At 36.8% G+C, this 14,479-nt stretch overlaps 1 protein-coding gene across 7 annotated transcripts in view; it reads left to right on the top strand.

Moving 5' to 3' along the window:
- Window positions 1–14,479, top strand: part of NRG1 (neuregulin 1) — a 1,026,134-nt gene that overhangs the window by 872,229 nt on the left and 139,426 nt on the right. For 6 of the 7 annotated variants that reach the window (XM_057537367.1, XM_057537370.1, XM_057537372.1 and 3 more), the window contains exons 4-5: window positions 8,179–8,229; window positions 10,546–10,596. The exons of the other annotated variant lie outside the window; for it this stretch is intronic. In XM_057537367.1, coding sequence (XP_057393350.1) covers window positions 8,179–8,229; window positions 10,546–10,596 — 102 coding nt within the window. The remainder of the gene's footprint in view (window positions 1–8,178; window positions 8,230–10,545; window positions 10,597–14,479) is intronic. 7 annotated transcript variants of the gene reach the window in all.

Raw genomic sequence — 14,479 nt, 5'->3', positions numbered from 1 at the left:
CTGAAGGAGGAGAACAAAGAATGTCAATTACAGTATAAGGTGGTTGTTTTTATTTTCTTCTTAGAATGTTAGGACTAGTTCATCCTTATCCAACCCTCTCATTGTACTTAAAAAGAAATGGAGACTTAGGATGTGTCTTAAATTATTTAATTCCCGGTCCAGTATAGTTTACTCTATACCAGACTCTGTGTTTGTGAACGTTTAAGGTAGATTCCTTGGTTTGTGAAGAATGAAAACTGAAAACCCGGTGTGAGGCATCAAGAGAGGGGGATTCCATTGGGAAGAACTAGAACTCCATTATAACTGTGACTCAAGGAGAAAATGGTACCCAGGGTGTATCTATGAGTTTAAACACCAGGAATTTATGGCTTTTCTCTCAAGTCTCTCCTTCATGTGCCTCAAATATGTTCTTGAATCTTCTGTTTCTTAGATTTTCTAACCTCTCCTGCTTTCAAATATGCTTCTTTATAATTCCAAACTTTGACCTGCTTATGATTCCATTTGGCCATATTCTTCTTCATGGCTCCTTTGAAGGCATCCTTTCAGTTTTGACTCCTACTGTGTGATTGTTTCCTCAGTTCCTAAATCAAATTCCCCGTAGCAAGAATCTGACTGGCAGAGCTGACTATACCAGACCACATCAAAAGATCCAGAGAGCATACAAATCATCAGTGTATTCTAATCAGGTCCCCACCGTGGGCTCACCCAGGATAGTGAAGCCAGAAACGTGGCTGTCTAGAAACGCCCTCTCTTTTCAGAGGAAGCGGGTCAGATGTGCAGGTCGTCAGAGCCTGTACTCATCAGGCACCAGGATAGACAAGGCCAGTGCATTCTGTATATTGGGAGACTCTCTTTTCTTCCTACACCTCAAGGGCTTAGTTATAGTGCCACCAGAGGAAAATATGGAATCATTCTGATGTTCACCTTCTTCTACTGTCATCTATGAATTTGCTATATTCAGATCAAGACTGGTTATCCCAGAAGTCTCAGCTCAGGTCCTGAGGTCTTGGGGACTCAAATTCACTACCTTCGTGTTGTCACATGCCTGTCCCTCAAGATTCTGGGAAGAGGTTGCACAGAAATATGCTCTCAGAGAGAAAAAACGCTCTACTCTGGTTATAAACTGCCACACGGCCAAACTCTCTCTTCTTTTCTTTTTTTCCAAACATCTTTATTGGGGTATAATTGCTTTACAATGTTGTGTTAGTTTCTGCTATATAACAAAGTGAGTCAGCTATACATATACATATATCCCCATATCTCCTCCCTCTTGCGTCTCCCTCCCTCCCACCCTCCCTATCCCACCCATCTAGGTGGTCACAAAGCACCAAGCTGATCTCCCTGTGCTATGCGGCTGCTTCCCACTAGCTATCTGTTTTACATTTGGTAGTGTATATATGTCCATGCCACTCTCCCACTTCATCCCAGCTTATCCTTCCCCCTCCCCGTGTACTCAAATCCATTCTCTATGTCTGTATCTTTATTCCTGTCCTGCCGTTGGTTCTTCAGAACCACTTTTTTTTTTTAGATTCCATATATATATGTTAGCAAATGGTATTTGTTTTTCTCTTTCTGACTTACTTCACTCTGTATGACAGACTCTAACTCCATCCACCTCATTACAAATACCTCCATTTCATTTCTTTTTATGGCTGAGTAATATTCCCTTGTATATATGTGCCACATCTTCTTTTTTTTTTTTTTTTTTTTAATTTATTTATTTTTGTCTGTATTGGGTCTTCGGTTCGTGTGAGGGCTTTCTCCAGTTGCGGCAAGCGGGGGCCACTCTTCATCGCGGTGCGGGGACCGCTCTTCATCGCGGTGCGCGGGCCTTTCTCCATCGCGGCCCCTCCCGTTGCGGGGCACAGGCTCCAGACGCGCAGGCTCAGCAATTGTGGCTCACGGGCCCAGCTGCTCCGTGGCATGTGGGATCTTCCCAGACCAGGGCTCGAACCCGTGTCCCCTGCATTAGCAGGCAGATTCTCAACCACTGCGCCACCAGGGAAGCCCTGTGCCACATCTTCTTGATCCATTCATCTGTCGATGGACACTTAGGTTGCCTCCATGTCCAGGCTATTGTAAAGAGAGCTGCAATGAACATTGTGGTACATGACTCTTTTTGAATTATGATTTTCTCAGGGTATATGCCCAGTAGTGGGATTGCTGGGTCGTATGGTAGTTCTATATAGTGTCTGGCCTTACATTTAGGTCTTTAATCCATTTTGAGTTTACTTTTGTATATGGTGTTAGGGAGTGTTCTAATTTCATTCTTTTACATGTAGCTGTCCAGTTTTCCCAGCACCACTTATTGAAGAGGCTGTCTTTTCTCCATTGTATATTCTTGCCTCCTTTATCAAAGATAAGGTGACCATATGTGCATGGGTTTATCTCTGGGCTTTCTATCCTGTTCCATTGATCTATATTTCTGCTATATAACAGAGTGAGTCAGCTATACGTATATAGCTGACTGTCTTGATTACTGTAGCTTTGTATTATAGTTTGAAGTCAGGGAGCCTGATTCCTCCAGCTCTGTTTTTCTTTCTCAAGATTGCTTTGGCTATTTGGGGTCTTTTGTGTTTCCAGACAAATTGTGAAATTTTTTGTTCTAGTTCTGTGAAAAATGCCAGTGGTAGTTTGATAAGGGTTGCATTGAATCTGTAGATTGCTTTGGGCAGTAGAGTCATTTTCACAATATTGATTCTTCCAGTCCAAGAACATGATATATCTCTCCATCTGTTTGTATCATCTTTAATTTCTTTCATCAGTATCTTATAGTTTTCTGCATACAGGTTTTTTGTCTCCTTAAGTAGGTTTATCCCTAGGTATTTTATTCTTTTTGTTGCAATGGTAAATGGGAGTGTTTCCTTAATTTCTCTTTCAGATATTTCATCATTAGTGTATAGGAATGCAAGAGATTTCTGTGCATTAATTTAGTATCCTGCTACTTTACCAAATTCATTGATTAGCTCTAGCAGTTTTCTGGTAGCATCTTTAGGATTCTCTATGTAGAGTATCATGTCATCTGCAAACAGTGACAGTTTTACTTCTTCTTTTCCAATATGCATTCCTTTTATTTCTTTTTCTTCTCTGATTTCTGTGGCTAAAACTTCCAAAACTATGTTGAATAATAGTGGTGAGAGTGGGCAACCTTGTCTTGTTCCTGATCTTAGTGGAAATGGTTTCAGTTTTTCACCATTGAGAATGATGTTAGCTGTGGGTTTGTCATATATGGCTTTTATTATGTTGAGGTAAGTTCCCTCTGGAGGGTTTTTATCATAAATTGGTGTTGAATTTTGTCGAAAGCTTTTTCTGCCTCTATTGAGATGATCATATGGTTTTTCTCCTTCAATTTGTTAATATGGTGTATCACATTGATTGATTTGCGTATATGGAAGAATCCTTGCATTCCTGAGATAAACCCCACTTGATCATGCTGTATGATCCTTGTAATGCGCTGTTGGATTCTGTTTGCTAGTATTTTGTTGACAATTTTTGCATCTATGTTTATTAGTGATATTGGCCTGTAGTTTTCTTTTTTTGTGACATCTTTGTCTGGTTTTGGTATCAGGGTGATAAACCATCTCTTCTTAAATGTGTATTTACCGTTGACTTGGGCTGAGAGAGTAGAATTCTCAAGAATCCCCCCACCCCCACTATGGGGGAGGATTGTCCTAGAAAAAAAAAAACTTAAAAATAAGAACACGTTGCCAAAATATTATATTATGTAGAACTCCCCTTGAGATTTTAATTATATTATCTATGAAATATTAGTCATTTTGTTTATTTTGTGTTGTCTAACTCGTTTCTCCGATAAATACGTAACTATAGTTTGATAATTTCTATATAGGTTGCCTGGATGAAAGATCCTGGTATGTGGCTGTGAGCTAATTATCCTAATTTCATTCTATGCAAAGGATTTCTTGTGATTTACTTAAATTCTCACACAGGTGCCCTCTTGGCACTTAGACGTTTATACTTTAGGACAAGATTTTAGGAGGGATGGCAAGAGTTAGAAGGAAAAATGCATGGGAGACTGTGTTTTCTTTTCTCCTTAGGAAAAAAAGAAAAATTTAGCAAGATGAGCTTGCTGTTTGACACTATTTTTAATCCCATTATGACAGCCAGAGAACTATTAGAATAAAATTAGCACAGATCATAAAAATCGTCCATCTAATCTTATAAACTTCCTGCAGTGAAATCCATTGTTTAGATCTGCTTAGATTAACAACTAGATATAAATGAAATAATATGAAAAAACTGTGAATTTCCCCTTGAATCATTATATGCTTGTGTGAAACAATGACCATATTTCCAATATCTTCAAGCATTTAGGAAAGAATGTACATATAGCTAATTGTTTTGTTAAGCATTTTAGAAATTTATATGTTTTCGGTCATTTCCAATGCCTTTTAATCCCTACCTTATATGGAAAAAAGAACCTGTCATACAGTAGACAGATACAAACCTATGCAGTCTGCTAATGACTTCTGGGACTATGTAAGTCTACCAAAGTCCAATTGAGTTTTCGTGCAAAACAGGATCTCACAGGCAATCATCATTACGTGATGGATCACAGGTGGATTCCTTTCATGAATTCAAATATAGTAGTTTAAAAGGCCACATACACCATGTTCACACAGATCATACACTATATGTTGATTTTAATTTGTATCTTATTTGGCTTGGTCTTTATAGAGGAAACCTTAATTTAGTCATTAATTCTTAGCTAAGAAGCTCTATAAAAACTCCTGGGCAGCAGATTAGGGAAGAGAATAATAGATGTAACTGGTTTTCAAATTAATTAAGTACTGCTGTCTTTTAAAAGATTAATACAGCAGAATATACAACTAATCAATCATATCTTCTACTAGGTTTTCTTGTTTTAATCAGGAGAAAAATCATTTGAGTGAGATCCAAGATCCCATAGGAGCAATTGGGCTGCTAGCAATAAAATATCTGTTTCATTTTAGATGAGCAGAAAAAAATATTTCCACAAAATTTGATTAATATATCAATTGGCCCTTTAAAAAATTAGCTCATGTGGGTAACCCACATTGACAGTGTTGTAAGAAATGCCATGATATTGGTGATCAACCTATAGTTATACAAAGAAGCACATAAAATATGTTTTATAGTTTGTATAGCGGTCTCCATGTATGTTGCATTATGTAGGATTGCCATGAAGTGTAATAAGGAAGAGTAATATGAGTGGAAAAGAGCTGTCTTTTCAGTGCATGGTATCCATCCTGCCTCTACACCATTTGTTAATTTCAGAATTTCTCAGTTGCTTAAGACTAAGCTCTGATTATGAGCAAGATCTTATTCAGATGTTCAAAGTCATTTTTACCAGTGCTAATAAGTATGCCCATCTTAAATCTTAAAAAAAATGACTTGATCACAATTTTTGAAGACACAATAATGACCTGTGATTTTAGAATAATAAAGAGTCACATAATTGGATATTTAAATTCACACAGACATATGTATGCTTGTATTTGTTTATGTGTATTTTGCTAAATAGTTATGTTTAGTATATTGTGCTCATGATGAAATCTCAAACAAGCCATGCATACATAATAATTAGAAAAATTCCTTTCCAGAAGGTGTTATTTTTCAGGCACTGCCACTTTTTCTTGAGAACAGATCCAGTTTATTAAAAAAGAACTCGAACATTACAAATAAACTAATGTTCCACATGTTTCCTTGCCTACTCAGCATAAATTGCTCAGCTGTATTCAATTCTTGATGATTCTAAATCCCTATTAATTTGCAGTAATGGAGGGGGTGTCCTTTATAAATTTAACAAATTTAATATACCAAATTACTAAAGGGAAAGATGTGTTGCTTAAATAAACATCAAGGAGATTTCAGGACTTGATAATTTTTTTAAAATCTGTAATTGTAACAAAATTAATTTCAGTCACCCTTTTAACAAAAGGTTGTTTTCTCAATCTATGAATTCTATCCAAAACACATTAAAATGTTTGCTGAGTGGTTTTAATCAAAAAGATTAACTTTTCTTATTAGCAAGATTCTTTTCGTATAGAAGTATACAAGTTCTGAGCTTGTATTACCCCCAAGATAATTCAAAAGTTTTTTATTTGAACCATAATCATTAAAGATATTTTTAAGGTCTCCAGGATAAACTCTAATTTTAGAAAGGGAGGTTATTTTAAGTTGTCTACATGTAGATACATTTTTGTACTAACCTCCTGTTCTGGTATTTTTATGTATCATTCAATGAAACAAGGAAATGTTATGGTTAACCTTTCTTCCCATTGAGATCTTTTATGCTGAAGATAGAATAGCTCTGATTCTGGGGTTTTAGTTTTGTTTATTTTTTGGAAGGTCACAGGGGGCTACTTAGTTTGTCAAAAATAAATGTGAAAAGAGTCTTGATACTCATACCAGGATGGGGATTTTTGCCCAATTCTTATGACCCTGAGCTTCTTACTTCAGTCTGGCTGTTGTGTCATTGATGAGTCCCGTGAACAGAATGAGAAAGCATCTCTCCCAATGTGGGTACTTGCTTGGAAACTTGGATCTTCTTCTAGCTACTCATAGAGAAAGACAAATGCTGTCAATCTTTGATAGAAATGTTTCTATCTGTTTAAATTTTCCCCGAAGAAAAACCGTATCATTTTCTACAGCCCATAAGAAGAAAGCTAGTTGTAGCCACTTCAGAAACAGATACACCATAGCACCAACTCAGAATATCCTCTTTAATGCCTGCTGCTTGTGAAAGTCCCAAGGACATCATACACCCTCACGTGCTGATTCTTTTCACTGTATCCCATTTTTAGTGGGTGTAAGAGCCAATGTAGGCGACTGGTGGCTTGATAATAATCTTGCACCTTGAATGGTTTGTCTTCCTAATGCTTCATTAGAGAGGACCATCGATATTTAAATTGCATGAGAAAAAACACAAACTGGTCTTACTAAAGATATATTTCTGATTATATATACTCATATTTAACTTGATGCTTATTCTTAAACATCCTGCTGAATCTCACATGCCATTTTTTTTCCAATTCCACTAAACCATTTACCCCTAGAGCCTCTCAGCTTGAAGAAATATTGCCACTTAAATTAATTCATCTTACCTACTAGACTAGTTCTATCATGGAAGCCCTAAGTGGTCATAACTATATTTAAAGATGATTATACTGATCATGAACATTTCCAACTCCATGATTAACAGGCTATTAATTCCAACATAAAATGATAATATATGACATACTTAGGATTTTAGTAGGATCTAGTAACTTTCGTAATATATATATCACAACAGATTCAACTTCTGTTTTTGTCCTGGTTAATAAATAGTAAATCATTTGACAATAATTATACACACAGTGAAAGTTGCATAATATCCACCATTGCATCTTTACGTCCAATAAACCTATGCCTCACTGAAAACATTAGATTCTAACGAACTGAAGCCCTTTTTGGAAGGACTGGATAAATACAGAATTAGACAATGTATTCATCCTTTATTCCCTCATAAAGGCAGTAAGAAGACAAGTCAAAGTTTGAACAATACCGTCACAATTCCCATGATAATGGTGCATCCAGAAGTGTACAGGTTAATTCTGCATTTCCTTGAGTTAGGAGCTGCCTACTTGCTCTGTGCCCTGCTCTGAGTAGCTGAAATGATAAGACACCCATCTTGATTACCACTGGCAATTTTATGTAGCGTTTGATACCAGAACTTGATGTTTTTCATCAATCCCAACTAGAAACATGACTTGCTTTTGGTTTGGACAGAAATGTAATTCTCCAAAGATCTAATATTTAAAAATTTTGACCACAGTTTTGATCTTCCAGCTTTGATTTTTCTTGGTTTTGCCGTTTCTGTCTTCCTTTCTGAAGAGGAGCCCCCAGACTCTTTGCTATATATTCTTCTTCACTGACCCCAGTGGGGGCAGGGAATTCTTCCTAATTATTCTGTCACAGCCCATCTCACGCTGTTTGCCCAAGAAAGAAGAACTACTTATCTGGATAGCCTTTTTTTTTGCATTTCTCACTCTCTGTATGGATGAGGCCTGGGCTTTTCATCATCCCCTTGCAGTACTTTCTTCCTTTACACACATTTTTTATTTGAAGGAAGGCTGTGGAACTGGCTCCCAGCCTCCTGACTGTACATCATAATGTCCTATCACCTTTTCTTTTTTGCAGAGATCATCACTGGCATGCCAGCCTCAACTGAGACAGCGTATGTGTCTTCAGGTAAGGAAAATAAGCTCGTCAAGTTTTACTAACCAGAACGACAGGCATCACAGCTGGCTGTTCCTTCTACTAATCAGAACCCCTTCTGCATCCACATTTCAGCTGCTCTTGTTTTCTGCTCCAGTATTTTTCTCCGGCTCAGTCTGCCTTTTTGGATTTTACTTAAAGGAGTCCAGTTCTTGCTGTGTGTCTGAACTTGGACCCAAGAGGCATGCATGAGAAAAAGAAACCTAGATACAACTTAGGGATGTTAGCCCAGGAAAGGAGACATCTGGGTTGTAACTTCAGTTTTTATATCTTTCTAGGTGCTTCTCTTAGCTGTCTCTGCCCTCATTCATCCATCAGAGTTTATTCCTGGATAATGTATCAGTGTCTGACCTCTGACCTTTGGGCTCTTAATGATCAGTTGTGGGTCACTAAACTTGAACAAAAACACTGTTATAGGCCTGACTTTTTAAAATGCTGTTGCTTTTTTTGTTTTTTGGGGTTTTTTTGGTTTGTTTTTGTTTGTTTGTCACTTGCCTATAATATTTGCTGATAGCAGTTGTGGTCTGAGCATATATTCGCTACTTAAAACCCAACTCTACTAAACACATGTATAACCCTAATTCGTTGATTTCTCCACTAGCTGTGAATGTAATTCATCTACTGCGAATTTAAGGTTTTTTTCTTACTTTTTCTTAACCTCTGCAGTTCTATAGTTAACAGAACCTTAGAATATTTAAAAATAAACATTTAGTTGGGAACAAGTTTTTGGAGACCTAGACTCAGAACTCACTTCAGAGGTTTGATGGTAACTTGTTTTTCGCATGATACTTCACAGTTTACAAGGATTTTTACGTCTCATTTGATAATCACAACAGATTTGTGAAACAAGGCAGTATTTTTCTTCATTTTACAGATCAGAAAACTGAAGCAGTAGAAATGTTGAGTCATGTATCTCAGCAAGTGGGAGAGCAGATACTTCAAGCTCAGTATTCTTTTCATTACCCCATAGTTAATGCTTTGGCTTCATTGATTTTTTTTTTTCATTATGTCCTCTACCTTGTTGAAGCTCTTGGAAGCCATGTTATCTAACACAGCCATTTTCTAGCTTACCTTCCCCAGTTTAGCCTCTTCCCTTCAAAGCCATTGTACAAAATCATAAAAGCTAACTTTCTCTATGTCCTAGACCTCTTTGGCCGTATTGAGGGCATATTTATTTGTCATTACTAAGATGTAAGTATGTGTGTTGTAAGGTGGAATGATCCTGGAGTTTAAGAGAATCTTACTTTTCTGAGTAATAGAAAGAGAAAAAAAGAGAGAGAAGGGAGAGAGGGAGAGAAAAAGAAAAAATAGAAAAAATTTGTAGAGTTTCTGAATTTCCTCACCTTTCACTCTGGCATTTCTTTAATGTAAGGACTTCATTATCCGACCCCAGTAGATGCTGTTACAAACCTGAGCTTTTAAATTCATGGAATGCTTGCCTTGGGAATTTGGAGTGACTGTAACTATTACTTTCTGATATGACTTGAATCTTTATAACTTTCTGGTTGCTGAATTTCTGGTTGCAAAGAATCCTTTTTTGATACTGAGTTGTTCTTATTTCTTATTCATAAAAACCCTTAGGTCCCATGCTTTTTTTCTGCATGAGGTATGTTTTATGCTCTGCTTTACTTAAGTACTGGTTTTCCTTCCTTTATCCTTGCTACCTAAGAGAGTCATGCTACTGTACATCCCCAATGACTGTATTATGAATTTATTTAGCACGTTTTATTCAATCCTGAAGTAATTGCTCTAGTGGACCTTGCATGGACTTTAGTCAGCACCATGTTTGGCCAAGATGTTTATGCAGAGCAGTTCGCCTGAAAATATTGTCATTCTTCTTCTTCTTTTTTTTTTCCCCCTCTAAGCATGAAAGTTGCCTTTCATTCTCTCTTTGAAAATGGGGATTGTTTTCTTTGGTTTCATGTTTCTTAAAATCAAGACCAACCTAAGAGAAGGAATTATCTGTCTCACCTGGAGTGTGGATCTGTTCAGAGTAGTGGTTTTAGGAAATTGGAACAACAGTTGGTGTGTTGGGGCTATCTTTGCAGATGGACCAGCCCCTTTTGCATCTCTTTCTAAAGTCTTTGGGTCTGGCCTACAGAAACATTCCTTTGTGGTCTTTGAATATTGCATATATCTTCCTTTGACTTTGAGATGCTTTCAGCTTTTCTGTTGCACCATTTTCTAGGCCTCTTTTTCTAGATGATACCCAAGCCTGGCAAAATTTCTAATTTAAGAATCCAAGTGGCATGACTCAATAAAGCTTCATTCCACTTTTATGTTTTATAGAGTCTCCCATTAGAATATCAGTATCAACAGAAGGAGCAAATACTTCTTCATGTAAGTATATTTATATATTCTGTTCACTAGTTTTTAACCCAAGACAGTTATCTGCTTCCAGAGATTATGTTCATGTCTCTCCCCTGCCGTTATTGAGGGATGGGGTATCAAGTTTGGGAACAGGATGGTATTTGCTGTTTGGAATAGAAATGACCTCCTGCTATGGTTGAGGTCAGCCAGATATCCCCTCCCCCTGGAATACATATGGATATTAAAAGATACCACATATGTAGTAGTTTAGGATAATGTAATGTCTTCAAATATTGGAAAATAGCCACGTAGCCTCTGAGGCCTAGTTCTGGGTGAGCAATAGAGAACATTGTGGGTTGTTTTTTTTCTTTTCTTTTTTTTTTTTTAAGTGTGTCTTGATGCCTTCAGCAACTGCCTAAGGCATGATACCCAGCTGTTTGGGGCCTCTGTTCCAAAGCACCTCAGTTCTCATATAAAGTCTGCTGTGATGGAGTAAGGAAACTATACATAGATGCCCTCAATTCAAATTCTATAGCAAGTGACTAATTATGAAAATGTTTGAAAGCAAGTCCCTAGGCAAGATCTCAGATTAGTTTTCCTGTGTTTAATGTGAAATGTGCTTTGCATTTATGGAGGTATACAACTGTTAGATTGATTGGTGCTTTGTGCCATGTCAGGGGAACTTAAGAAGTTAGCAAGGACTAGTAAAAATAGTTTTGATACTGATAAATTGTGAAGAGCGTAGAATTAAATTTTGATATGCAACAGGGGAATTTATCAGACCTTGAAAATAAAACTTATAACTCCAGTCTTTCTCTCCCTGATTTTAGCTCTTTATTTAAAACTCATTCTCAGTTTGATAAGCTCTTCAGTACATAGATATTCCCAATTATTCTGTTCCAGCCTGGAGAGTGTGTTTAATGAACAATATCCTTTGGCTATCAGCATGGTAGAAAATACTTGAAAAGAAAGTATTTACTTTTGGCAACTTCAGTAGCTTTCCCAGTCTGTTTAAATATCCAGTTTGGTTCTAAGACCATTCCCTTTGGGTTGGTGGTACCCAGGCTGTAACGAAACAAAGTACACGTATTTTTTATTGCATGAAGGTTGATGTTTTGGCTATACTTTAGCCAGATAAAGCATCGTTTAACTGCACTGATGGCAACAATCTAGTAAGATCAACAGGAAATGAAATGCTAGGACTAGATTGGCTTCCCCTAAGGACACTCATTACATACTCCAAAATGATAATCCCTTCTGGGGAGTTTGGATATTTGTTATTTAATTCTACTTACAAAAAGATTAGTATAATTATGTAGATTTTAGCTAACCAGCACTGAGGAATCATGATGAGCTTTGTGTTCTATTTTTGAGTGTTTATTATATAAAAGCAAATACTAGGGTTTTCTTTCTGGCCTTTTGTCTGGGAATAATTTCTCCCCTGCATGATTCATTGAAGAAAGTTATTGAAACTCTTGTAATTGGAACCCTTCATGCTATCATTAATGGGGCAATGGAGGCGATCCTTAAGCATATCCGAGTAGTTTGGGAATGGAAGAAATACTTAGGGAACTGAAATGAATCTCTCAGTTTACATTTCTATTCACTGCAATACTACTGTTGAGAGAGAAATAATTTTGAAATCTGACTCTGATCTCTAACTCTCAGCAGAATTAGTTCCTTATATTTGGTAAAGATTTAAAAGTAAGAACGAAGACTTTGTGTACCTTTATGTTAAAATATTTCAGTGTACCATACGTCACTCCCCACTCATGGTGAGCTCTCAGTAAATACTGCTGAATTGATTAATGAATACTTTTTATTTTTTCTCTACGGTTGAATTCTATTTGTGATAACTTAAGAGCACAGCTTTGTTTTGTCCCAGAAGTAAGTAAACACGTAATAAAAGAGACACAACTTCTATAATTCCTGTGCCAAATCATAACTGGAGGAGGAAGAAAAATTCAGGAAATAAGCGATCATCCCCTTGTACACCACTGAAAGATTCATGCCCTCACTTTCCCAGTGATCCAGGAGATGAAATTTAATCATGTCCCTGAAAGAGTGATATACTTCATGCATGGAGTGTGCGTGTCCTCAATTTTGATAAGTTCACTCACATATGACTACAAGAGACTTGAAAAACGTTTTTCTCCACCAACTCATAGTATAGGGTACAGTACAATATTTGCTTCCATTTATAAAGCTTTGGTTTATTTATTTACCCTGTTTTCCATGGAAATAAGATATGATTTGGCCAGGTTTTTTTTTAATTAATTTTATTGGAGTATAGTTGCTCTACAATGTTGTGTTAGTATGAATACATTTTTTAATCTCGTGAAAATATACTCTGTACTTTGGAAATAAAAACCAGTAGTGGCAGGATCCTAAGTCTAGTCTTGGTGAGAACAGTGAGAGCAGCATGAGGTACTCAGCTCATCCAAAGGCTGCATTCAGGGGAATTCTGCACTGGAGCAGAGCTGTGACGGAAACACAGCTTAGTAAAGGCTGGAGCTGAAACTTGAGGAACCGGCAATCGCAATAAACTGGACTTAAAAATTCAAAATATATAAAAGAGTCAGAGGCCTTGAATAAGTTCACATGGGTCAGAAATAATCAGCCCTGAAGAGGTTTCTTTTCACTGTGTTTCAGCCAGAAAGGAGACGTGTAAATCCCCGTATGTGAAAAGCAACCCATGCTATTACAATGTAATCATGTCTGTGTGGCCTCCATTCTTTGAACTGTTGACATTGGTGTTTTTTGTAAAGTAAATTTTGAAAACCCTTTCTGAAGTAGTATGGATTCAGCAAACCTGTTGTGTATTAGAATCATTTGGTGTGCTTTGGGGGTCGGTGTTAAAAAAGGGTGAGGGAGCCTTATTACTTTTCAGTTCTTTCGGTACAAACGTGCACACCTTTATAGGGAAACGTCCCCTTAATTGCCAGTGCTGGTTCTGAGAACATCTCACCTCTGGGTAAATCTTGGGAGGGTTTATCAGTGGTAGTTCATGTTCATGGCCCTGCTCAGAACCTTGTCTGTTATGCCAGGTGTCTTCTGCGGTATCCTTCCCTGATCACTGCAGCCCTTCAAGTTCTCCTTTTCTCCTCTGTAACTCATATTGGAGTAGAAAAAAAACGAAAAGAAGAAAATTAAAATTGCCTACCTACCTATCCAAAATACTATTGCTAGTATTTTAGTATATTTTCTTCAAATCAGTATTCTTCCTTCTGGCTTTTTACTTCTCCACCTTCTATCTATTTAATGTACCATAAGTGTTTTTCCCATGTCATGAAATGCTAGTCAGAAATTTTGAAAAATATTTTTCTAATCTAAAATTTTTTTAATAAATCACTGTAACGATTCAGAAATCATTCTTGACTGGAGAGTTTAAGAGATTTATGTTTCATCTACAAACGCTGTATCATTTTTGCCCTCTTTCTATTTATTTTTCCTAGCATTTTATAAATATTGGTGAAATAGCAAAGTTACTAATCCTTCCCTTTGTAAGGCAAATTTTAACTACTTCCTTTTTGAATTTGGGAATTTGCATTATACTTTCACTCTTTTTAGAGTTGTTAATTTATAAATTTTTTTAAAGTTTCTTATAATGATCTCCTGGTAAAGATTAGCATTATTTTCCTTTATTTTATTTTACTCTTTTGTAAATGAGGCATCTGTGACTTAAAACACATAAATAATTTGCTAAATGAGTGTCCTATTACACATAAGTGACAGGTTGTAGAAAAGAACTTGAAATTTATAAAACAGTCAGTAGGCCTGTCTTGTTCCTCCTTTACACAGCATCAGCAAAAAAGTAAATGGACTGTTTAGAACAGACAAACCTTAATGATTTCTGTCTGAATTGCCAGCTGCTGGTGACCCCATTTTGCAGACAATTTTGTCAAATGCTATA

This window comes from Balaenoptera acutorostrata, chromosome 21 (genome assembly GCF_949987535.1).
Source record: "Balaenoptera acutorostrata chromosome 21, mBalAcu1.1, whole genome shotgun sequence".
Lineage (NCBI taxonomy): Eukaryota > Metazoa > Chordata > Mammalia > Artiodactyla > Balaenopteridae > Balaenoptera > Balaenoptera acutorostrata.
This window is presented reverse-complemented; position numbering and strand designations above follow the sequence as displayed.